Source organism: Dreissena polymorpha, chromosome 1 (assembly GCF_020536995.1).
Source record: "Dreissena polymorpha isolate Duluth1 chromosome 1, UMN_Dpol_1.0, whole genome shotgun sequence".
NCBI lineage: Eukaryota > Metazoa > Mollusca > Bivalvia > Myida > Dreissenidae > Dreissena > Dreissena polymorpha.
In genome coordinates this window covers 107,615,364-107,640,551 of record NC_068355.1, presented here as the reverse complement: position 1 = coordinate 107,640,551, position 25,188 = coordinate 107,615,364, and the positions used below count along the sequence as shown (strand labels likewise).

General features: G+C 35.3%; 2 protein-coding genes across 6 annotated transcripts in view; both read left to right on the top strand.

The window, feature by feature from the left end:
- Positions 1 to 9,324: 9,324 nt before the first annotated feature.
- LOC127843262 (NAD-dependent protein deacylase sirtuin-5, mitochondrial-like) overlaps positions 9,325 to 25,188 on the top strand; it is a 54,201-nt gene continuing 38,337 nt past the window's right edge. For 4 of the 5 annotated variants that reach the window (XM_052373151.1, XM_052373143.1, XM_052373170.1 and 1 more), the window contains exon 1: positions 9,325 to 9,555. In XM_052373151.1, the coding sequence (XP_052229111.1) occupies positions 9,475 to 9,555 (81 nt within the window). In that variant the 5' untranslated portion in view covers positions 9,325 to 9,474. Of the gene's footprint in view, positions 9,556 to 9,751; positions 9,870 to 25,188 lie in introns of those variants that run through there. The other variant, XM_052373161.1, reaches the window with a different exon arrangement.
- On the top strand, positions 16,640 to 23,067 carry LOC127843202 (uncharacterized). The gene is made up of 5 exons (XM_052373070.1): positions 16,640 to 18,686; positions 19,531 to 19,713; positions 20,127 to 20,237; positions 20,792 to 20,878; positions 21,968 to 23,067. Exons 1-5 carry the CDS (start codon positions 16,821 to 16,823, stop codon positions 22,331 to 22,333), a joined length of 2,613 nt encoding a protein of 870 aa, XP_052229030.1. The 5' UTR covers positions 16,640 to 16,820; the 3' UTR covers positions 22,334 to 23,067.

Below are 25,188 nucleotides of genomic sequence, written 5' to 3'. Positions count from 1 at the left end.
GTCCGATTTTCAACATCGTCAAAGTTGTGCATGATACAGAGTTTGATTCGTGGAGATAAGCGAAACACATGTTAACACTGTTTTGAAAAGTAGAACGGAAGTAACATTACTACATTCAGAATGTAATACGCGTATTTTGATTGGTTGAAATATATCAATTATCCAATCAGTTACGGCGTTTTATTAAAAGTTCATTGGACGTTTAATGTGTTGTCCCGTACGGTAAACAAAGAAAATGCCATCCAAAAAGGTTTTCAAAATTGATCCTCAACAATTTAAACTCGCTCAGTGTGTAGATATTTATCGATAACGCAGCCTCGATGTAAAACATGTGGTTCAATGTGAAGAATAAACGGCGGAAAACACATTTTGTGTTCGTCTGTTGTGATCGCAGACAGTTATATTGTAAAGCGATGTTATTATAATTTTCTGGATTAATTGATCATTGTTGTTTTTTCTAAAGTGACAATTAAAAACAAGCAAGTTCTGAAATAAATAGCATCTTTTATTTGTATACGGTACATACATGTACATAATAGTGATGCAGATCGTACAGCATTCCGTCCTTTGTAACGTAGAATGTAAGTACATATCACAACACACACTTCTGCTGTTCATACTGCAGGATGTGAGAGGGGTTTTTATGTACAGAATAAAGTCTTGACCAAATTCAGGAACAGTTTAACTGTAGGAAACCAAGACAAACTTATGAGAGTGAAGTTGTGCAATTTTGTCAGGGATGAATTTATGGAAAAAGCTCTCCCTGTTTGAAGATCAAAGCGCTGAAGGCACTGAAGATGTTCGCTATTGCATAATTTAACACTCAATTCATTTTTGAAAATCAATCGCAAGTTTGAAATGAACACACGCCATTCAACTTTATAAAGTGTGTGTCATAGCGCACGGGTCGAGTTTTGTGTGCATTTTTTATCATCCTTATTATTTCATAGAAATAACTAAGACAAAATAAAAACAACATGCTTTTTGGAAGTTCTGAAAGCATAGAAAGTATGATGAAAATGGTATTGATAATTTAATATAAAGAAAATTTGCAGTCAACATCATATTAAAAGAATATTTTTTTCTAATATCAAATGACTATCTCACCAAGAATATAAATATATAATGAAAGTTCCGTGTACAAAACTTTTGACTTTTGACACCATATACAAATTCAAAATATACAACAATCTTCGTATCTTGTATATGGAGGAATAAAAGTATATAAACATTGCTGTTTATGCTTTACTTATTACCCGAGCAGTTCACACGGTGTCAACAACGCTAACATAAACATAGGTATAGAGCACTCATGCGCTTTTAGGCATAGCTGTTTCAGTTTTCATCTTAGTGACTTTTACATAACGCCAACAGACACGCATGAATATTTTCGAATATTTAATAAGCTGATTCGAGATACAACCTCTGAATTTTTGCTACATCACTGCGTATGTGCTCAATTCAAAGGATGTAGCACTGTTCAGTGTAAGGAATTCCGGACTACTCTCTGTATGCTCAAACGACACAAATTGTGGCCCTGTTACAATTACGCGTTACAATCCATCTCGCAGAATTTCACTTTCGCCTCCAAGATGAGAAAACAATCATTAGCGAAATAGTATAGTGTCACGATAAGAGAAAATCGTTTAATTATCATACCACAATGTTTGCCGTACTTGGTCAGCACGTCTGGAAATCATTCCTTAATGTGTGGATAGGCTGCCATTATTAACAAGTTTGCTATTTTCAATTCAATTTTGTATCAAAAAGCATTGTTCTTAAATGTGGCATTTTCAATTCGCAATGAGATTTGTAATGACCCTCGTCATGTGAAAATGGGTCTTATTCCATATGCGCCCATCATATAAAAAGCCCACTCAGCTATCACTCCTTCTGGTAAGGAGAAACATAACATATTGAGTGATTTTAAAGCGAACAGCGTCGCCTATGGCCTGACTGCGCAAAAGCACATGTTGGGTTTAACAAACGCTTGCCGAAACGCATAAGACCCATTTTCGCATGACGGCGCTATTGACGTGTGATTTAAATGTGTCGAAAGAAAACTGCGTTTAAATCAAATATAAACATACGATATATTTCGATAGTGAAGAAAGATACTCATAACAAGGCATATGAGGACACATATGAAGTGCTCTCCCGTAGTATATTTTTTATTTTACTCACACTAATGTGTGGTTTGACAATGCTAACACACATTTCATGCGGTGAATATGCAGCTTACAAGTGAAAAACACAACACAATAGTTAAACTTTTGTTTAATTGTATTTAATTATTTAGAAAAGTAAATTGCTAACTTTATTTCAAAGTCAGCGTATACGCCGACTACATTTTTAAAAGACATTTATTGTTATAAATATATTTAATATAATATATTAGGTTGTTTTCGGTTTTAGCGATTAAAAAGCATTTTCGAGGTTGCCTATAGTATGCCTGTAGTAATTCATGAACTCATATCCAACTGTCTATGTATTGAGAACTGTGAATATAAACAAGCTTAACCTTCTACTAACCTTCTGCTATTGCATTCGTATTATTATTATAAATTGTTATATTCGGGTTTAGCAATTATGAAACTTTTTTTTGTCTATCGTATCGCTGAAGTTATTGTTGAACTTATGTTCAACGTTTTATAAATTGAGAATATAAACAAAGACCTATATATAATATGGGTCTTTGATATAAATAAGCGTCAACTTTTTCCCGAATCTCTCATTTCACGACCTGTACTACGTCATTGAGTTGTATGCGAGAGCGTAACCTATTGCGTTGTTATAACCCGTAAACTTTCCTTTGTTTATCGACAGGCGCATCTATTAATAGCCTCATATATCATGAATGCCAAAACTACCGGGAAAAAGAACCACGTGACCAAATAGGACGCAAAACGCAAATACCATGCGACTACGACTTTTTTTATGTAAGAAAGCTCCGCAATTCCTTTGAAGTCGGAGCCTTGTGATTGCTATTACTTAAATAATTGACCTCTAACTGAAGTAAGCAAAGGAAACGCAGCACCTAATTGACCCATTCCTTCTATGTGCGAAGGCAGATTGAATTTTACTAATGTATGGTTTGCCTATTATATCACACATTATAATGCGCTAAATATGCGACTAACAAGTAAAAAACACTATAATTAAACTTTTGTTTTGAATTAAGTTATTTAGAAAACAAAATTCCAAACCTTATTTCAAAACAGCAAGACTACATTTTTTAGAGAATATTATTGTTATATTTAAATGTTTTTTTAACAGTTTCAGCGATAATGAAACATTTTTTTATGTTGTCTATCGTATCCCTGTAATAATTGTTGAACTCGTGGTCAACGTATTATTAATTGAGACCTGTGAATATAAACAAGCGTAACCTTATACTACTGCGTTATTCTCACACGGACTCCCCTTTGTTTATCGCCAGCCTCAGATTTATGAATGAGCTGAGCGAAAATACTACGTCACGCACACGCAGCAGAAAGTGGACTATTCTAATCATTCATAAACAATCTCCTCCGCGACACGTACAATACGATCATTGTTTATTGATTCTTTTCTATAAAACACCGTTCGAAAATATTGAATGTAACACGATATTAATATAATGTTGCCATTTGTGAATACACATAATTGGAGAACTCAAACCTCTTGCATAAATTATACAACTCTTTCTTGCGCGGATACGCAAGCGGGTATTGGGTTAATCATACCTAGTCGTATCGACCTGAATTTCACACTAAGCACTTAAGACGGGCGCTAAAGCGCCCATCTAAAAAAACAAGGCGAGAAGTCTATACACCTTAAATACAGAATGAGTGTTGTTACACTAAATACTTATTGAAGGTTTAAACCTTTTCACCAAAGAAGATATTGTCTTTTGTCACACTGTTTGAAAGGGATAATTTTGACCAAAAAATTATTAACACTAGTCCTCCAATTTATTAAAACTCTAGTCAGTCCAAATTGTTAAATAAGTTAAAAGTTCTCTGTTTAAGATGATATATGTTTCGCTGTTTGTTATTTAAAGTAAAACAAATAAAGACTTGCTATAAACCTATTTCTTTTTTTAGCTATTAAATTGCATAAAAGAGCCCCTGGCTAAGGCGTATCATGTTAAGTAGATTATTTGTAACGAATTTACAAATACACAATCTGGAACCCATTGTTTTCAGTTTGGACCCATTGATTCAAAATATGCCAGTCCCAGGGACTCATTGATGTAGTTTTCAAAATGAATCACTGCCTGTGCTGAGCAAAAATACTACGTCATTACGACGCAGCAGATAGTGGAGTATTTTAATAATTCATAAACATTCTCTTCTCTATACGTATAATACAAACATTTTTATTGATTTTTTTCCATATACGCTCCTTTCAAAAATATTTCATTTAACACGATATTGACATTTATATGTTTTCATTTGTGAATGAATATACTGCAGTAGTTGAAGAACTCAAACCTCTTTCATAAATAACACGATGATAGGGCGAATACCACAACTTTTCCGCTCACCGTCGAAATTGTATACTTCTGACAAGAGCACCGTATCCTTCTGTCAAAAACATGGCTTCAAGCTTTTTGGCGAGTCCAGAAATGAAAGAAAAAAAAAAGAAAAGAAGGTAAGTTAATAATAAAAAGATATTTCACCGAACGAAGTATATACTTTACATCTAATTGCCGTTTACCGCATCACAATTGAGTCGCTGTTAACTTCAAAATAGTGAAAACAATTTGAGCATGTCGTGAAAGAAGTGACTTTCGTGACGCGAAAAATCGTATTTTTGCAGATTTTGAACATTTAAATTTTTTTAAAACGGTATTTTATAGCAGAAGAATCAATTTACAACAGTTATGGCGTGCTTTATTGAATATAACTGTGATTTTTACATTTACACGTGTTAGCAAGTATGCACCGATCATCGCTGACATTATAGAAATATGGACACCGCTCAACAATGTCCGTAAAAGCACCGCATCTTTATGATTTTTGGCACAGCTTTATTCTGATATAAAACTATATCATGAGGCATCAATTCATCACTATCTACGCCACTCATCGCAAATTCCAGCAAGATCTGAAAAAAATAGCACCAAAGGTTTGTATTATGCCACAAGAGCTGTCGAAAGGCACCTTCTCAGTGCTTGATAGTATGATAAAGCTATTCTATTTAGAAAAATTGTGGTAAGTTTTGAGTCATAATTGTTAACAAATATAAAGCAAAATATTAAAACAATGTCAAATAAAGGCTTCACAATTTTAATCACGATGGTAAACAAATGTACAAACGGTTTCAAAGCGATATTAAAATGTACTTTGAAAATATTTGGTTTTCAATTGTTTTTTTAATACTTGACGGAAATAACTATATGATTCGAACCCTTCACATCTCGTTAAAACGGACCACGCTGCAATGTCTTATCTATGGAGACATGCACTCACAAGCTTATATAGACAGTCTCAAAAAGTTTTTTTTTAATTGTAACCCCTTTGTTTCTGATATAAGTAGTCGAGAGCATCTTTGGTATATATCTTTGGTTTTGCCACACACATAAAATTCATATTTCACTAAATGTAACCAATGCAACATCACACTGTACACTCTATACATAACTAAATTTATTATTTCCTTCGGTTAGTTTTACATCAACATTTGCTTATACCATCGTAGCTGGACATTTTTTTACGGATTATGAATCTGAAATCAATAAATAATAATTATCAATAATGATTTTACCACAATAATATAGAAAACATTGAAACATGAGACTTAAACATGTGCCCTCCACGTACTGGAAAGCAAGACAGTCGATCCAGGCACGGAGTGTATATTGACAGGAGATGAATCGAGTATTTGACCCTTACTGTAGTAAATTCAATCTTATGCAAAAACTATTCATCCGATTTTATTGGTTTATACGTTATCTTGTTGCTTATTAATTCCCCTTTCAAAAAAATATAACTTTTAGTATATTCCCGTTGTTATTAATGTATTTATAGCGAGTTAAACACAAGAAATACACATTTTATGTTTTACCACCGCGCGTTTTAACGTGTTGTGGCTATCGATCTTTTACGATTAGCGTACAGCGAAGCGCCGAGGTTATACATTTTGATGTACCCACTCACGTCTTTTGTTAAATTATAGTTTCATTTCTCGGCCGATTTTGACAAATTATATATTATAAGAAAGCTTACGTTACGTAGTAAACAGATATATCAATATATATTAAGTTTTTCTTCTGATTTCGACAGCCCGGCGAGTTATAACTTTAACTTTTGCAAATATCATACCGTTTTGGAGTTTTAGAATCTAGATTTACGGTTGACATGTTCGTACTTAATACCGATTTGTAGCGTTTATATTTGGAGTTCAGTTTTAAAAATTACATCTTGCTTAGGAGAATAGAATTCTGTATACGATAGAAAAAAAATTGTTTAAAAACGAAAGTAATTAAGGAATGAAGGCGGGAAAATGTAGCGCGCGTTCCTAACGCACTGAACTGATGCTACGGTCTTGGCGATTATGCTTTTGTTTAGAAACCGGCCATTGAATTTCTTTTGCCATCTTATTATATTTTTTATGGAATATATTGTAGTATTTTGTTCACGAAACATATCAATAAAGCTTATTATAAATGAATCTTAATAAATTAACGATTTCAGCTCTTGTTTATAACACAGAAAGGGTGTAAAATTTATGATGAAACAGCGTATATAGCGGACCCTCTCGATATTATTCGGCTTTGCATGCATACTTGAAATAAAATGGGTGTCAAAAACATTCATCGTTTGCTGTTTATTATCAACAAGGTAATTATGTATAATTATTTGAAATGTTATTTACCTTAAATTATCAATTTATTAAAGCTTCTTGAAAATCACGGTCCGTGTTACGCGGATCATTTCGTATTTTGACATCAGGGCATCATGTCCAACTATTGAAAATCAGATTTTTTTCACCGGGACGATGACGGCTTGGATTTAGACAGGTAGACAGATAGTTTATTCAGACTTAAACAACAGTACATCGTCTTCAACTCAAATATATAAATTATTTTTAGACGAATTGTTAGGTGATTACACATATAGCAGTGATGATTCTGAGAATGTTGCCATGTTTCTTATCCGTGTAATCTAGAGTCCATGGTTTGAGCATTTTTATCGCGGTGTTCAAAAAAAGATATCTCAATAATCTTGTTTATTGATAGATCTGTGGTTTTATTGCCCCTGTGTTCAGCACAAACCAATTATCTCGTTATGATCAGATACTGTGCCGACCAATACTAAATAACACTATGGTGTCATACGCCACAGCAGGGACCTATACTTGTATATTGGTCCCTAACCACAGGTGGCAATGTCTGGTCAGATTACACTTTTTATGATACCTCCATGTCTTCTCGTGGTATTAGTGGTCATTTCTTGGAGTAATGTAACGCCAAATACTCAATTTTGCGTTTATAAGATATGTAGCGTATTGAAAACATTTATAGTCATCTGCCCATACAGATTGCCATAAACTAAATACTGTATAGATGTCAGCCAGCTAAATCACAATAATTATAAGTGCTTAATACCTATAGATGTACATTTTAAACATTTAAAAAATCTAATACTTAACATTTAACGTATTTAGCGGGTACCGGTAAAAAAACTCCGTCATTTCGTAGTCCTGTAAAGAGTGTATGGTAGTGTACGGAACAACATAATTAAAAACAGAATTCTCATTTGACCACAACGGGGTTAAATAATCTTTCCGAAAAATACAAATAATACAGAGTTTTAATTTAGAATTCTATATATTTATAACTCTGTTAACTTATAAAGATATTTCAATATACATGCATAGACAGTTGACCGTGATTTTCAAGAATCTTTAAATAATTTTAATTAATTGATAATTTATGGTTAATAACCTTTCATATAATTTTCAGTGCCCCAGATAAGCTGCGTATCTGCGTCTTTTACCCTATTAAAATGTTTAAAAAAGCAAAGAAATACAATATCATGCGTATTGAAAACGCAACCAATTTGACTTTTACGCAAACTCGTCAAATGGGATGCGTACAATACAATGGCTTCGATCGAAAATGCTTTTCTCATCTTCGGTATTTTCTCTTTTGAAGTATTATCGTAACGAGGCGATGCTTTCATTTAGCAAGCACCTGGATGTTTGAGCAAGAAACAGTCAAACTAAATAAAACGCTCTGCGGACTAGATTTCATAGTAAAATAAAGAGTCTGACCAAATAATTTACGACGACATTCATGCGTTTTCAATCTGACTTAATCCGTCGTTTTATAACTCAGTTCACCCTATTTCAAGAATGAAATCACCCTATTTTTCAAAATGAAAGGGTGAAAACCCTATTTCCCAAATAATTATCTGGGCCACTGAATTTTACATAATTACCTTTTTGATAATAAACAACAAACGATGAATGTTTTGACACCCATTATATTTGAAGTATGCAAAGCCGAAAAATATCAAGAGGGTCCGCTAAACATTTGTATACGCTGTTTCATCATAAAATTAACACCCTTTCTGTGTTATAATCAAGAGCTGAAATCGTAAATTTATTAAGCTTCATTAATCTAGAATCCGTGATCCAGGTGAGCATGTCATCATTTTCAAGATCAATTCTGGAACATGTAACTTTGATAAATGGAAGATTAGAGGATCTATCGTAAATAAATTTAGCTCACGATGGCTCGTTCTAGCTTATCATTTAAAACCATGTGCAGAAGTAAGCGGTGCCACGAATTTCAGTTACACGGAATATCAATACGGTGTTTATAATCAGTGTTGCGCGGTGCATCGATATTTATGTAAGTGATGCATGTTTTCACCAAAAAATTAGGCCTTAAACAGATATTGAAACAAACAGGTTCGTATGGCATGTTCTTTTTATATATACAATGATTTAAGTCTGTCAATCAGGTCTGACAAATCGACAATCATCTGTTTATAACATTCACAAGTACGAATGGTGTCGAGCGCGACACGACTTTTTGTAAACACTATTTCAAAGTCATGCTAAATATTTCACGACTGGTAAACTTTTAAATAGACGACATATTGGTTCAGAATTCGGTGGAGTGCTGCGCAAGTGGCAATAATTTTGCAGTGGCTTAAAAAAAAACATTTTGTCACCCACTTACCGGATATTTCTTCGTCCGCCATGTTTTTTTTCGTCAGAAGGATACGGTGCTCGTGAGTCGTGTCAGAAGTATAACATTTTGACGGTGATCGGAATAGTTGTGGTAATCGCCTTATCACCGTGAATTAAACAACTCTGTCTCGTTACCAGGTTTATCGTACTTTAAGGTTTTGGAACTAACATTAGTAGTTCGCAAGTGAACAACTTAAAAGTAGAACTAGCGTTAAACTTAAAGTTCACCAGTGCTTTGATGTGTTGTGCATAAGTTGTCGATCCTTTCTGCCTTTCAAAAATGAAATGGCATTTCTTCTATCGAAATCGTATCGATACGTCGTAACACGGAAGTTATTTGCACAAGTGTTGGTCATGGCATCAAAGGTGCGTTTTTACCAAAATATTTAATTACAGCTAACACATTGACGCGGAAATACATTTTAATTACTGAATTAATTGACCGGTTGACTTTTATTGCTACAAGGTCGCCAGACGACTCGCCCCATTGCCACCTCGCCCCATTGCCAACTCGCCCCAAAGTCAATTCGCCCCAAAAATAGGACAAGTCGCCCGAAATTTATTGGACAACTCGCCCCAACCGAAAGACAACTTGCACCAAATGTATTAACAACTTGCCATGAATTATCTTGTCATATAAAGAATTCATTTTATTTGAATGAATGCGCCAACTCCAGGAGGTAAACCTCCTGTTACTACCACATTAGTTTACAACCATGTTTACAGGTATTTCAGTCATCCTTTCAGTATTGTCAGTGGTTCTTAGGATACTTATGAACCCAAATGAGTTGGACACTACCCAACCTCGCCCTTTCATTAGGCCAAATCACCTTGTTACACATCGTTTTACGTGTTTGTGCTCATAATTGCTACGCTTGAAAAAGTCCAGCAGGTCAAACGCCCGTGTAAAACCTCAGTGTTATTTCTCCCTAGCCTATTTGAGCCAACTCCTACTATCCCTCTCAGCAGACATCGAGCTTAATCCAGGCCCAGAGCCCTGTTATCCATGTGGAAGCTGTGGTATCGATGTTCTAGACTCTGATCAAGCCCTAGAGTGCGACGAATGTCAAACTTGGCACCATATTGCATGCCAAGGTGTTGGAAACAACACATGCAATCACCTCCTAAAACTAGATGTCTCGTTCTCATGGATGTGCACCCACTGCGACTCCATAAACATATCAAACATATCCAGCACCTCCAGCTGCCCCACCAGTCAACGAAATAGCTTCTCATCACTACCCCATGAAAATCGAACTCCTGTTATAATAAAAGGCAAGGTAAAATCTAAAATCCCACCTCATGCCAACCTTAGGGTCTTGTATTTGAACTGTCAATTTGTTGTAAACAAAAAACAAGAGTTCCACGTCCTACTCGATACCCACCACCCTGATATTGTTGTAGGCACCGAGTCCTGGTTAAATGAAGACCACCTCACAAGTGAAATCTTCCCATCCACCCTAGGCTACACCCCCTACCGTAATGACAGGAAAAAAATGTAAAGAAGGTAGCGTATTCATTCTGGTAAAAAATTAATTTATTTCTTCAGTACAGCAACAACTCACCACATCCTGTGACATTTTATGGGTGAAAATAAATATGAATATGTCCAAACCCTTGTATGTTGCTGCCTATTACAGACAAAACGAAAATGATCTTCAGAGTATCACGGAGTTTGGCAGGTCACTTGAACTCACAAGGCCCCTTAAAGGAACCAAATGGATCTTTGGTGACTTTAACACCCCCAAACTATCATGGGACTGTGATCACATCCCAATAACCAAACCTAACTGTAGCCTTCCCCAGTCTTATGACAAGCTGCTTGAAATCTTCAATGATCACAGCCTCACACAAATGGTCAACAAGCCCACCCAAAATGATAACACCCTGGACCTGTTTCTAACGTCCAACCAAACATTAGTCAGCCATGTTAATTTCCAAGCAGGTATCTCCGACCATGACTTAGTTATCGCCCAGGCCAGATTAAAACCCCAAATAAATAGGCAAGCCCCGAGGGAAATCCCATTATTTAAGAAAGCCAAATGGGATGACCTCAAATCCTTCATCAATACCTCCAAAGTCAGCATCCTCCAAAACGCAGAGACCTCATCAGCGGATGAACTCTGGAACCAATTTAAGGCCCTTATCCAGGCAGGTACCTCAAAATTTGTCCCTGTCAAAAAGTAGGCTCCAAAAGACTTCTCCCCTGGGTTACCCAAGACATAAAAAGATTAATCAGAAAAAGGGACTCCCTTTACCAAAAGGTCAAAAAACACAAATGTCAAAACCCCTACACTAGGAAATTCAGAACCATTAAACACCTCATTCAATCCAAAATAGAAAGGTCATATGAACTATACATTGAACACATCCTAGATATACAACATGCAGACACTCACTCCAGCAAATTCAACACAAAAAAGTTGTATTCCATCATAAAGAATGCCAGACAAGATACTCGAGGTGTTTCTCCACTCAAATGTCAGACAAGCGGAAACCTTATCTCAGAAAGCCTTGGTAAAGCCGATATCCTAAACCGGCAATTCCAATCTGTTTTCTCTGGAGTCTCCCCTCTATATCTATTCCAGCTATGCAGAAATACCCTAGGAAATTCACCGTATCCCACCATGCCCAAGATAGAAATAGACCCCAAAGGAGTCTTGAAATTACTTCAAAACCTTAAAGTAGATAAGGCTGCTGGCCCAGATATGATCAAACCCATTGTCCTCAAGGAACTCCGGCATGAGATCCTTGACCTAGTATCACTGATTTTCCAAAAGTCCTTAGACTCTGGTCAACTCCCATCGGATTGGACGAAGGCAAATGCCTCTTCTCAATTTAAAACAGGTAACACTAGCGACCCAGCAAACTATAGGCCCATATCACTTACATGTGTCCTATGCAAACTACTAGAACACATTATCGCATCTAGCCTATGCACACACTTTACCAAACACAGCATACTCTATGAGCTGCAACACGGGTTTCGTGAAAGGCGGTCCTGTAAGACTCAGCTTGTGGAGTTAGTGGATGACTTAGCAAAAACTCTTGCATCAGGTAAACAGACAGACTTAATACTACTGGATTTTAGTAAAGCCTTCGACAAAGTCAATCACCTTAAATAACTGCATAAACTTAAGATACATGGTGCTGCTGACCAGACCATATCCTGGATCCAGTCCTTCCTAATCAGCAGATCGCAATCAGTCGTAGTAGATGGTACTAAGTCTGACCAAGTCTCAGTTACCTCTGGAGTGCCTCAGGGATCTGTCCTCGGCCCTCTCCTCTTCCTCCTATACATAAATGACCTCCCTTCCCTTGTTACATCCCAAGTTCGCCTCTATGCTGATGACACTGCCATCTATCTTACAGTGACATCCAAGGCGGACTGTCAAAGGTTACAAGACGACCTCCGTAAACTAGAGAAATGGGAAGAACTACAGGACATGGAGTTTAACCCTGGCAAGTGCCAGGTTCTCCATATCACACGGAATCGTAAGCCCATTGCGTACCAATACAAGCTCCATGTTCAAATCCTATCCCCAGTTAAGGACGCAAAATACCTTGGTGTTGACATTTGCCATGATTTAAGTTGGAACACACATATCTCCAGGATCACAACAAATGCAAACAAAACATTAGGTCTCCTCAAACGTAACATCAAGACAAAACATGAAAAGGTCAAATCACTATCCTATCAAACACAAGTATGTCCCCAACTTGAATATGCTTCCCCCTAATGGTCACCACACACTAAGGTCAACAATCACAACATAGAAATGATTCAGCAGCGAGCAGTCAGATGAGTAAAAAATGACTACTCCCATTACACTAGTGTCACACTACTGCAAAATACACTCAACTGGGGCACCCTTGAGAACAGACGCATAGATGCCAAACTCGTCCTTTTCTACAAAGTCCACCATCATCTTGTGGCCATATCCCTCCCATCTTATCTTGAAGTCCCAACCAGGTTAAACAGGCATCCCCTCAGTCTTCGTCAAGTCCATACAGGTTACGATTACTTTAAGTACTCTTTCTTCCCCCACACCACAGTATTGTGGAACAGGTTACCCCATCCCGTCGCAATGCTGCCTGACCTTGAGAGCTTCAAGCAGGCAGTAGCCCAACTTAGCCACTAAACCCATGGAAATTGTTTTTATCCATTTTTATCCCTTGTATACTATATGACTTTTAAATCTACTAACAACCTAACAACACTATCCTTATTAATGTACAAATTCTTAATTTGCTGAAAAATATCTTTCTCAGCTTTTACTCTTTTACTTTACTAACAGCCAACGCGCACCCTGCCCATAATACTAGCGAGAGGCGTGAGGCAGTACTATGAGATAGATAGATAGAAATGAAGATATTCATGTATTATATGTTGAAGTATATTACGAAAGTCGATTTTACTGTGTTTCCGGTAATTTTTCTTCTATGGGCGTATTTTTCAAAACAGACCCAAACGACCAATACTGAAAAAAACAAACATTCAATGTTCATACACATAATTTATTATATTGTTCAGGGGCGAAGCTGGGCTGGTTTTCAGTGTAGGCATGCGGGGGTCCGGGGTCATGTTTCACCCCGGATTTTTTTTATCTCTTCAAAGCCGTATGTGCATTCTAGAGAGGTTTCAGCCAATCTTATAGTGCAAAATAGGGTATGATAAACTCGGATATGATACCATTTATCTTCAATTTAAACATGTGATTTTATTTTAAGATTTATATTCTAGAATTATGTCGGGGTATATCATTTAATGCATGTCTAAATAAAACCATGATATGGTATGGTATAAAATAGGACATAACACTTTTGGAAAAAAGTATCTCAATCTTTATTTGTATTCAGGGCTTTTTTTCATTCTTTGGGACCTGCCGAAAATCGGCCCTTTCCCCTCAGATTTGTTTTTGTTTTTCCCCTCAGCAGGTAACGTAATTTTTTTTTTGTAAACTTTAAATACATAAGTTAACCTGATCCAGTGTAGAAAATATAACTTATTGCATAATTAAATTATCTGTTGCCTTGAATTTGTTTTCAAAACAGCATAATATGTTGAATTGATTATTTAAAACTTTCCTTATTTTCCCCCTAAATCTGGCGTTTCGCGTGATTTTTTCCCCGAAATCCAGCATTTCGCGCGATTTTTTTTTTCCTCAAAAAAGGCCTGGCCCTTTCCCCAAAATCAGATAAAAACCCCTGTGTATTGTTAAAACACAAATAAAAGAGACATAACAGTCAACAATGACTAGTCTGATTTTCCGTCGAAAACATCTCTGTAGGGAGGCGGCATTAAATAAGCAGAAATTCTTAAAATCGCCCGCTTTTTAAACAATCCATTTAGATACATAGTAGAAAACGAGAGCGCCAATGGCGTTGGAAGTCTATTTGCATCTATGTTAAAAGATTCGTTGTCTGAATGAAAATGTAAAAGCGTATCAAACAGATTTTTTTATAAAGAACAAAACTTTTGCCAAGCAATAAAAGTCCCCTTCCTCGCATGAAGCAGTAATATAATTGTCTCCCTTTATTTTCAAGGGACGTAATTCTTTTAAGTTTGCCTTGTAGATGGTATAATTTTCTAAAATATCTCGCTTTTGCCAATAACAGAAATGTTTTACGAAAGAAATTTGTTTTAGTTTCTAAAAACGTTTTTTCACGTAAAACGGTCTTTAAAAAATTCTCTAAAAATGGTGTAAGCAATGTTCTTGAAAGAAAATGTTAGAAAAAAGTTTCTAAGGCCACAACAAATTGATTAAATGTTCGTCGGATTTGCCGCACCTAAAAATCTTAAAACTAAATAAAAATATTTTTATTTTTATTTCGCGCCCGCAGCAACAATTTTGCTCCGCATGTATTTGTTTACAGATTTAGTTTAATTTAGCCTACGTATTTTACGACTTTTATAACGCTTTGCGATAATAATGAGATTGGTTTATGGTAAAATAATGGCGGCGCTCGTCTGCATAGTCGTGTCGGCGAAAGACACCAATGGTAATTCAATTTTTTCTCCTGTGGCAATGTGTCACCGGATTACGGACGATTTTAGCGATTTATTCATCGCAGCCGCATCATCATCAGGCCTCGAAATGTCGCCCGAATGCGTGAATTCTGTAAATATCTGCAGTAAAGTTGGTAGTAGCGATAGAATAAAAATTTCGAACATCAACATGCAACTAAATGTCGCAGTAGAACTTGACAAAAAAATGGTCGAATATACAATTAATTCTGCACGACTTCCATCAACAAGTTCAAACTCCAATGCATTCACAGTTTTAATGAACAAGTCCAAGGTATACATTATGCCCAAAAAATATGAAGTAAACACAAGCTCAAAAGTAAAGAAACTTTCTGGTCCACAACAACTGTACTGCGACTTGATTGATTGGGCCCAAAGTACTGGGTGTGGATGGCCATCTAATATTGTCGAGGACAGTGGAAAACAAGCCCTAAAATCTCTCAGCAATGCCTTGTGGTACGTAGATCACTGCCATGCAAGACTGAAAGATGCTAGTTCTGGCTTCCATAACTTTTAATGTCGCTTTTTATGATTTTTTACTGGCGCGACTTTATAGTTATGGACCAACCCCATTAGGAAAGTCAACCAGAAATTCCCGAAAAGTTGACAGTTAACAAAGACCGGTCCAAAACAGCTTTTAAATGCAGTTGTTGGCCCAAATCAACCACTTGATTGGAAAGATTGACATTTTTCACATTTAACTGATATATTCTTTCACAAAATACTATCTTAAACATTAAAAATGTGTCTATTCTGCTCTTACATATCGAGAAAAACAGCGATCTGACAGACTTTCTTGAAATGCGAATCTCCCGAGATTTCACGGTCATATGACGTTATTTCTATTTTTAGTAACAAACCATGTGCTCAGGTGTTTTCAAATTCAGAATGACATTTCCCGGTATTTTAATTATTCTGGCTTATTTTGTAAACAAATTGTAGTGCCAATACAAAGTCAAAGTAAATATTATATAACACTACCTGATTCACAATGAAATCAGTCTTATAATCCACCAGACGTAAGTTGTTAATCACAAATAATAGATTTCAGAAAACGAAAGTAATGTTTACAATTTCAGCATAAAATGTCAAGGTTTATCCGAAAGTATCAGAATGAAAACTCGTCACGTGACAAAGCGAGAATGGCGTCAAAATTGTGAATTTCAGACTGATGAGAGTTATTTTCATCTATTGTAAGATGCATTTGAAACATTTTAACCTTAAAATATTCCTCGATGCAGTAATTTATATCCATTCACCAATATAAGTAGAAATGTATCCAAGAAAATGAGCTTTCTTTGATTTATAGCGTGACATAAATATGTTACGACTCTGGTTGACTTTCGATACGGGGTTAGCTTCAGCGTACAGGTCTGTCAATACTATATAAACTGTACGCTGAAGTTTCTTTAGCTAGAAAGATGCCAGTTGTCATGTTCCAACTGAATTAAACAAATTTCAAAATTACAACAGCTACAAATTACTTAGGCACAGACCACCTATTGTAAAGGCAGCCAGACTTGGCGAATTGGTTGGTGATCTATACCCCGCCCTTAGTTTGCCATCATTGAGTGATAAACGAAACACAGTGTTAGCCAAAATCATGGGTGAATTAGCAGAATCTCTAAAACAATACAAAGACAGACTTGAAAATGATAACCAAAAACACCAAAACATAAGTCATAAAAGAGAAACAGCTAACTGCGGTGACTCGAACTCGGTTTGCATAGATCCTGTAACACCGTCCAATGTTAAAGAAGAATATAGTCATTTAAACCAGACAGTAGTGAAAACATCAGATTATACCTATGTGCACCTTGACAAGTTTTGTCCCGATAATCGTATTGAACGTCTCAAATTCATCAAAAACCTTCGTTTGTCCAAACCGATTATGTTGTATAGGGTTGCTTATGGAGGAAGCATAGGAACATTAAATTTCATTTGGAGTGTTCCAGTAGGTCAAACAGAAGACAAAACATCCCGCAACATGAAAGTTATCTCTCAAATTTCAGAAGATCTTCCGACGTTCTCAAGCAGGGCTATGAGACAAGAATTTATTGACAAGTTTATAAGTTATGTGAAATGCCCAAAGTCAGTCGTTAGACACATGTATTTTAGCCTAACAGGGCATGAAGAAAGTGCCAATTCTTCCAGTGAAAAAGAAATTAATGAAAGGGTGTCGAAGATCATAGGCGCAGATGACTCTCAGTTATTGATTGATTTACGAGCAACTAATGGCTCTGATACATATTATGATGCCTTTTTTGAAGAAATGGGAAAGTTCTTTGAAGAACAGGTTTTACAGGTCAGTGAAAGACGAAAATGTGATGAAATGTATTTGCCATTGGCAATTTCAATAGAGACTTTAAAGAATGACATTTGTAAAAGAGTGCCTGATGGAACACCCATTCCTAGCAATGAAACGATCCGACTGCAGTTTTGTCCCAGTAATCCATTTCATAAGACTGCTTTAAGGTACACTGGTCAGTTCAATGTTAAATTCCGTGTGCAGACACGCCAGGCAAGAGTTTCACATCCTGATTCACACTATGCTGCAAAATACTTTCAGTATATGAAAGAATTTTGTGTGATGTTTAGAGACAGTGCTATGTTCTTATGCATGGACAACAAGGCAATAGTTCCAGTGGGAGAACCAGGAATCCCTATATCAACTGGAGTAAGAGGGCATAACAAGGTTCTAACACCTTCAGAGGGACCTGTATTAGTTGCAACTGACCATGATTTTCATCTTTGCGGTCTTGTTCCTTCAGTTGTTCTTGTCACAGAAATTCCTAGGGACTCGAAAGACAGCTTCTTTTCAGGGGACATGCATGTGACAACAAAAGAAAAGGTATTCAGCCCATCTAGCCCATTTAGACATGCTGCTGAAGTTATTGAACTCGTAAGATTAAATGATGCCTACTCTTCAGATGGATTAAATTTGAGAACCCCAATCATGTGCCTTTATACTGATGGAGGACCGGATCATAGAGTCACTTATGAAACGGTTAAGTTGTCGCTCACTCTTATCTTCATGCATTTAGATTTGGACATGCTAATTGCACTCCGAACGGCACCATCACATAGTTGGACCAACCCAGCTGAACGTTGCATGTCCATTTTAAATTTGGCCTTGCAGCATGTTGCGCTAGACAGAAATGAAATGGAAGAGAAGTATGAACAGATGGTTAAAAACTTGTCTTCTCTAACTGCAGTAAGAAACCAAGCCAGACTAAAAGATGGTCTGAAAGAGGCTTTCAAGAAAAGTATGGAACCAGTGGTTGATCTTGTGAACAAACGTTTCTCACAAATGAGCTTGAAAGGAAACCCTGTTAAAACTTTGAAAGGGGTATCAGATGAAGAGATCACATCCATCTTAGATATCACTGGTGTTGGCTTTGGAGCAGATAGTCCAGTAGCCACAGCTGACACAAAAAGCGCTGAATTGAAGAAAAGCAAGCATCTGCAGGTAAAACAAACTAAATTTATTTTTTAAAGAAAAATGCATAGATAATGTCCTGCTTGTCTGGAAATGATATAATAATTGTTGTTCTCAGTAAAATTATATTGATATAACTGTATATTGCCCTCTACTAAAATTGCTTATGGTCACTGGTTACATAATGCATATTTATATTAGTTTTTAATATGTCACTTCCAATTTAAGTATTTGTTTCGCATTAAATTAATATGCCCCAGTGCGTATACTATTATCTGACAGAAAAACAAATAAAGGTTTTTAACATTCAACCTTAAAATATGCATCTGGCACAGGCAAGCAATTTGTCTAGGTTATGGAAAGTTTAACTGTGTCGCTTTCTGAGAAAACTGGGCATAATGCATGTGCGTAAAGTGTCGTCCCAGATTAGCCTGTGCAGTTCGCACAGGCTAATCAGGGACGACATTTTCCCCCTATACTGGATTTTTGCTAAGAAGAGACATTATTTAAACGAAAAATTCCATAAAAGCGGAAATTGTCGTCCCTGATTAGCCTGTGTGGACTGCACAGGCTAATCTGGGATGACAATTTATGCACAAGCATTATGTCCAGTTTTCTCAGAACAATACACAATTATTCAATTTTAAAAGTTAAATGTTTACCGGGTAACATTATTCATTTTTTATTAAATATTGGATATTGTGAAGGCTATGCTGTCTTATTAACAATATTAATGAAAACGTGTGTTTATTATATTTTATAATGAAAAATCAACCTATGTATAAAGATACATCTTGTTTAAAAAATGACAAAAAAACAACATGTTATTAATATGGAAGAGCGTCTATAAACATCAGTGTCCTTTCTTCTAAAGGATTTCTTTGAGAGGCATGCAGAATCCAGCCACTACTGCTTCCAGTTAAAGAAGTGTTCATCCGATGAATGTGGCTACTGCTCCGTTAACCCAGTCCGAGATCAGGATGTTTTTGACCGCCTCAGGTTCCTCCCTGAACCAAAGCCTGACGAAAATGGTGAACACTACCTACCATTCAGTGAGGTAAATTTATCGCATTTGTATTCCATTATATGACATATTTATTGAATGGATGAAGTTGTGTAAATTACAAATATATTTTGGAAACTTACTTTGGCATTTGAAGGTTGTGTACCTGTGCAAATGGTCAATAGTTACAATTAAATTTGAATAATCAATTTACTCATGTTTACTTCATTGATCTGACAACATATTATGTTCTGCCTTTTGTTTAACAAAAAGGCATAAATATACTTAACTATATACCTTGTTGACATTTTAGTTAACTTAACTTGTCCAGCTGACATGTAGTTAATTTAATGATTTAAATGATAATGTGTGACTATTGTGTTTAGAAACTGGAAGCAACAATTGAGATAAGGTTTAAACATGCCAATTCAATTATATAAATTATAATAACATAATAATAATTCCAGTTGTTTGGGAAAGCCCTGACCCGTGACAAGTACAGACCCTCAACCAGACCATGTGGAACCTATGATGAGGAATTACAAAACCATGATAAAGAGAATCGAGAAATTTTGAGGGTAATGATAATTATAATATTTTAGAAGCTCGCAAATAACTTAACACTTTATTTCATGTTTATATTATTATATTTAGGTCAAACTGTCAAACCTTATTGTAAGGTCGCCTTGGCAAAGTGGATATGGTGTCCGCCTAGCGACCGAGAGGTCACGGGTTCAATTGCCATAGTAGGAGCGTGCTTTAGATCTCCCCATAGACACCAAGTACTGGTTCTAGTCCCAGGAAAAGGACTCTAGAGCGTTTCAAAAAAGCCTAAGGCTTTCAATGCAATCGAGCTAAAATAAATAGGTTTAAACTAAACCTCATTGAATTACAACTGTGATATTAAAATAAAAATCAGAGAAATATTCCAAGTGCATTTTTGTTGCAGTATACATCCGTTCCTTCTTCCACCTGGCAATTGGCAACACCAAGAGAAAAAGTGATCATGTCAAAATGATATCATGTTGTCAACATTTTTGCAGGCTGGAAATTGAAGCGGGCATTTTGCCATAAAAAGCATTTTTTAAATATTTTTGCTTTCATTACACTATATCTTTCCATGTTGTTTTAGAATGAGAAGCTTCGAGATGCTGTCCTTTGCGGAGAATGTAGCAGGCCAAGATGTGTCTTCAGTCCAAACAAGCTTGACCGACAACAGGTAAACGTTTTGTAAAAATACAATCTACAGCGTGTTTCAACATTATAGGATCATAACATGTTGGTTACATAATTTTTAAGAGTCTAAATTAACATTTAAACATCACAGTTATACACAGTTTGGCAGGATTATAAAAAGACACGTATTGATCCAATAAATTGATATGAATGATACATATTTTTACAGATCAGAAAAAAGCTCTTTGGCTTGTTGGTTTGCAACTTAGAGCCCGAATATTTTTTGTTAATGTCTGATCAAACACGGTATGTGTTAATATATCACCAGATTGACATTGCAAAACATTGTTTTTTATTTCATACCATCAAAGGCCCATTCAAGATATAAATAGTTGTAAAACAAAAAATGCATTGGTAAATGATAATCTTAATATGAAGGAAATGCATTCGTTTTTGCTTTGATTTGAATAGGTTTCAAGTCTAATAATGCTGCAAACACAAAGGTTGGGAGGCAATTTATTGGAGTCACTCTGTCGGTCAATCCTTCTGGCAATTTGTTTGCATGCGAATCACCATGAAGTGTAGATTAACATGACACAATTTTCACACATATTGATTCACTTATTCATTAGTTACATGTATGTGCTCTTGAACTTATCCAAGACATAGCTGCCATCAATTCCATGTCTATGAAGAGGCTTTGGAGAAGTTTTACAGTAATAGAAATTTAGTAATATGGGAATTTTACTAGCCTGAGTCAGAATTTTCGAGCGCAGCCATTTGTGTACATTTTGTTCAAAATAACAGACACAATTTTTTTTTAATTTTATTTAATCCTTCAAATACATGGCAATTTTCTTCGTACTTTCATCTTTCTGAAAGTAAGCTTCTAATGGCAGTTGATTAAAGTTGCTTAAAGTTGCTCAAATTCTTTTTGGAAAAAAAATAGCGAAAATAAAATTAGAAATTGTTTAATATCTGTTTTATGAGTTTTACAAGCACTTTAGGCTGGTAAAATTGGGAATTTCTATAAGCCTGAAAAAAAGACCATAGATTTTTTCTGTTTGGATAGGGCGAATAATGATGACTGTCAATTTTGTGAAAAGCTCCATAACATTTCACTTCCTTGCAGGAGGAATTCTTGCGGAACATTAAGGCATGCCATTCGTATATCTGTGGAGATCAGTTGGAAGATGCACCTGACCTGTATGTTCGGAGATGCGTGACCTGCAGCTCTGAGGTGGAAACAGCTTATTTCTCAGCCAAGTGTCGGCATTACCTACCACCAGTGTGCATCCACTGTGGATCTCCTGACTGTCTGTTAGATGACAACGATGCATATATTGCAGATTTGTATACAAAATATTCCATTGTCAGGCCAATTTGTGTGTCTTGTCGACATTCTGGAAAAGAGGCAAAAACATGGGGCGCCAAGAAGTTTTTAAAAAAACAAAAAGTCAAACGAACTCATTCAAGCCTTCAAAAGTTCTTACTTTGATTTGGTTTGTAAATGAGACCAAAGCAAAAGTATGTGTTTATGATGACCATCATCATCATGTTTATAAATGTTAACATGTTGTGATTGAAAATGAAAAATCATGGATTGGAATAAAGAGCAAATGCTTTAACTTTTAAAAATATTAGTGTTTCGTATTTTCCAGTTTAATTTCTATTTCTACAGATTTTAATTGTTTTGTGTTAAGATTAAAGTTGATACTAGTCATTTGTGATTGCACTTTTCTTGGAAAAGTATGTTTTATTGTAAATTGATGTGTTTTACAAATAGTCACGCTAAATATTGTTCTACTACTATTGTTATAAATATATATTATAGTACTAGTCATTTAATAAATATACTAGAACTGATACTAGTCGTTTTATGCCCCCGGTAGGGTGGCATATAGCAGTTGAACTGTCCGTCTGTCTGTCCGAAAACTTTAACATTGGCCATACTTTTTGCAATATTGACTTGATATTTGGCATGCATGTGTATCTCATGGAGCTGCACATTTTGAGTGGTGAAAGGTCAAGTTCATGTAAAAAAATAAATATATATTTTCAAAGCGGCGCAGTAGGGGGCATTGTGTTTCTGACAAACACATCTCTTGTTTGGCACTCAAATTAGACAAATATATGTCACTGTGCTATGTTAAAATAAAGGGCTCCTACTAATCACATCTATAAATAGTTTTGATTAAAAGGCATGTGTTTTATATTAAAATAAAATAACTATCTGTTTCTTATTGTTCTTTCATTAGGAAGTTATGTTTTTTTTTACTTTACAAAACTTAAACTTCTCATTTCTAATTTTAACATTGCTAAACTAACCAAAGTAATGCATTTGAGTATAATGTATACTACTATAACCTATGATATTTAGAACTAATACAAATTGAAGATATTTCTTACGCTTGATGTTTAGCATATTATTTATTGTCATGCTATTTAACTTTCATTGACAGAAGACTGAGCTTCTTATATAACTTTGCCAGTGAAAAGTACAGTGTACCATGTTAACATTAAGTAGTCACTACCTGTTGTGAATAAGCAGAATAACTATTGGAGAATATTTTGTTTATCATACTTTAACAAACATTGGACTAGAGTTAAAATAAGTTAGTACTACTAAATGACCTTGTGTTTGTATTTTGAAGATATCATGCATTTATTTGGCAACAAATATCAATTTACAGAGACAATATATCTATTTTTTATTTTTCGCTCTTCGCTCGCCTGTGATTTTTTTAAAAATAGAATAAAAATTAATTTATTTTTATTTCGCTCGCTCGCTCCATTTTTTTTTGGCTAAAATCCGTAGAACAAATCATCAATTTGTTGTGGCCTAAATGAAAAATTGTAAGAATTACGAAATACTATATTAAATATCTATTTCATCTGCTGAAAATCAGGGAAGGCTAGGAAAAGGACAACCTTTTCCCTTGTGATTTTGAAATGCGGTATTACAAAAGCGTATTTGTGTTGCAAATAGACTAACAACAATTAAGCGCAGTCGATAATAATGTTATGTATAGTCACCACCATAGAAACGTGACCTCGCAAATTATAAATCATGTGTTTTCTATGAAGTCGAAAAAAATAAAAAATAAAATAAGACAATTTAAGTGTAATAGATATGAAAACACATCTCTCGCATAGAAAATATGCCTAGCCCTGGTAAGGCATCACATTTTATTGCATTTTTTGATCATTTTAGTTTTGTATTTTTTCCGAACAGCGTACGCACGTGCGTATTTGCATATGCCCAGCTACGCCCCTGTTGTTTACACTGAAAACATACAAAGCATCCATAATTGCATTTTAATTATCAGGCTTGCCATAAAAAGATTAAAAGTATGGAAACAAAAAAAAATAAAAGGTCCAAACATTCAGAGTACATATTCACATTTTAAAACATTGTATATAGCAAATTATAACAAATATTTTATAGTTAATCATTCAAAACAGCAATCATTGCAAACAATGTATATATATTATATATAGATGGTCCTCTTAATGACTTTGCAAAAATCATTGTTGTCTGATTTAGTTCCTTTACTGTTTACTTTGAAGTGTTTCTTTAATCACACCAAACAATAATTCATTATTCTAACACGACGCGCACTTGTTTTCTATAGACAAAGAAAAAAATCAAGTGTGGGTTATTCTTCAATTATATATGGGTGGAGCTTAATGTTCCGAACAAATAAAGAAAATATTGCAGTAATATGCACGTGCTAAAACCTGCTCTAAAAGAAATGTAATAAATGTAGCATGTATATAAATGTTATGAAACAACAAATTGTATATTTGGTCATAAGTGGCATAACCACGCCTACAAAGAATGTTATTTGTTAGGAAACGTAATTAAGAAAACATTTATAGCATGTCAGCTTTTCAGTAGCTTCAATAAACGTACGTCATTTAGTTTCTACGATTGTTGTTCTCAATGAAAGTGACGTCATTTGCACAGTATTTATGAATGAAAACGACGTCATATGTTTGTACAATTCAATGACGTCACTAAATAGTGAACTTTGTACTAAGAAGGGTGGAGTATTGAAAAATATAGTTCACGTCCAAAAGCATGAACCAAATCAATCAGAATCGTGTTAGAATCGAAATAATATTTTTCTATGATGGTTTGTTGTCGAATAACCCACAGTAAGGAGTATATATGCTTGTTATCAAATCACTCGTGCTTTGCACTCGTGATTTAATTCCCAAACATCTATACTCCTTACTGTGGGTTATTCGACAACAAACCATGATAGAAAAATATTATTTCTTAAATGAACCCGTGAACAGACAATGGAAGCATGCCGGCAAATTAATGTTTTACAATTCACACGTTTT

Coding starts and splice junctions, on each gene's coding strand:
- LOC127843202 (XM_052373070.1), top strand. CDS start 16,821: ATGGGTGAATTAGCAGAATCTCTAAAACAATACAAAGACAGACTTGAA. Junction 19,714..20,126: donor ACTACCTACCATTCAGTGAG/GTAAATTTATCG, acceptor TAATAATTCCAG/TTGTTTGGGAAAGCCCTGAC. Junction 20,238..20,791: donor AGAATCGAGAAATTTTGAGG/GTAATGATAATT, acceptor ATGTTGTTTTAG/AATGAGAAGCTTCGAGATGC.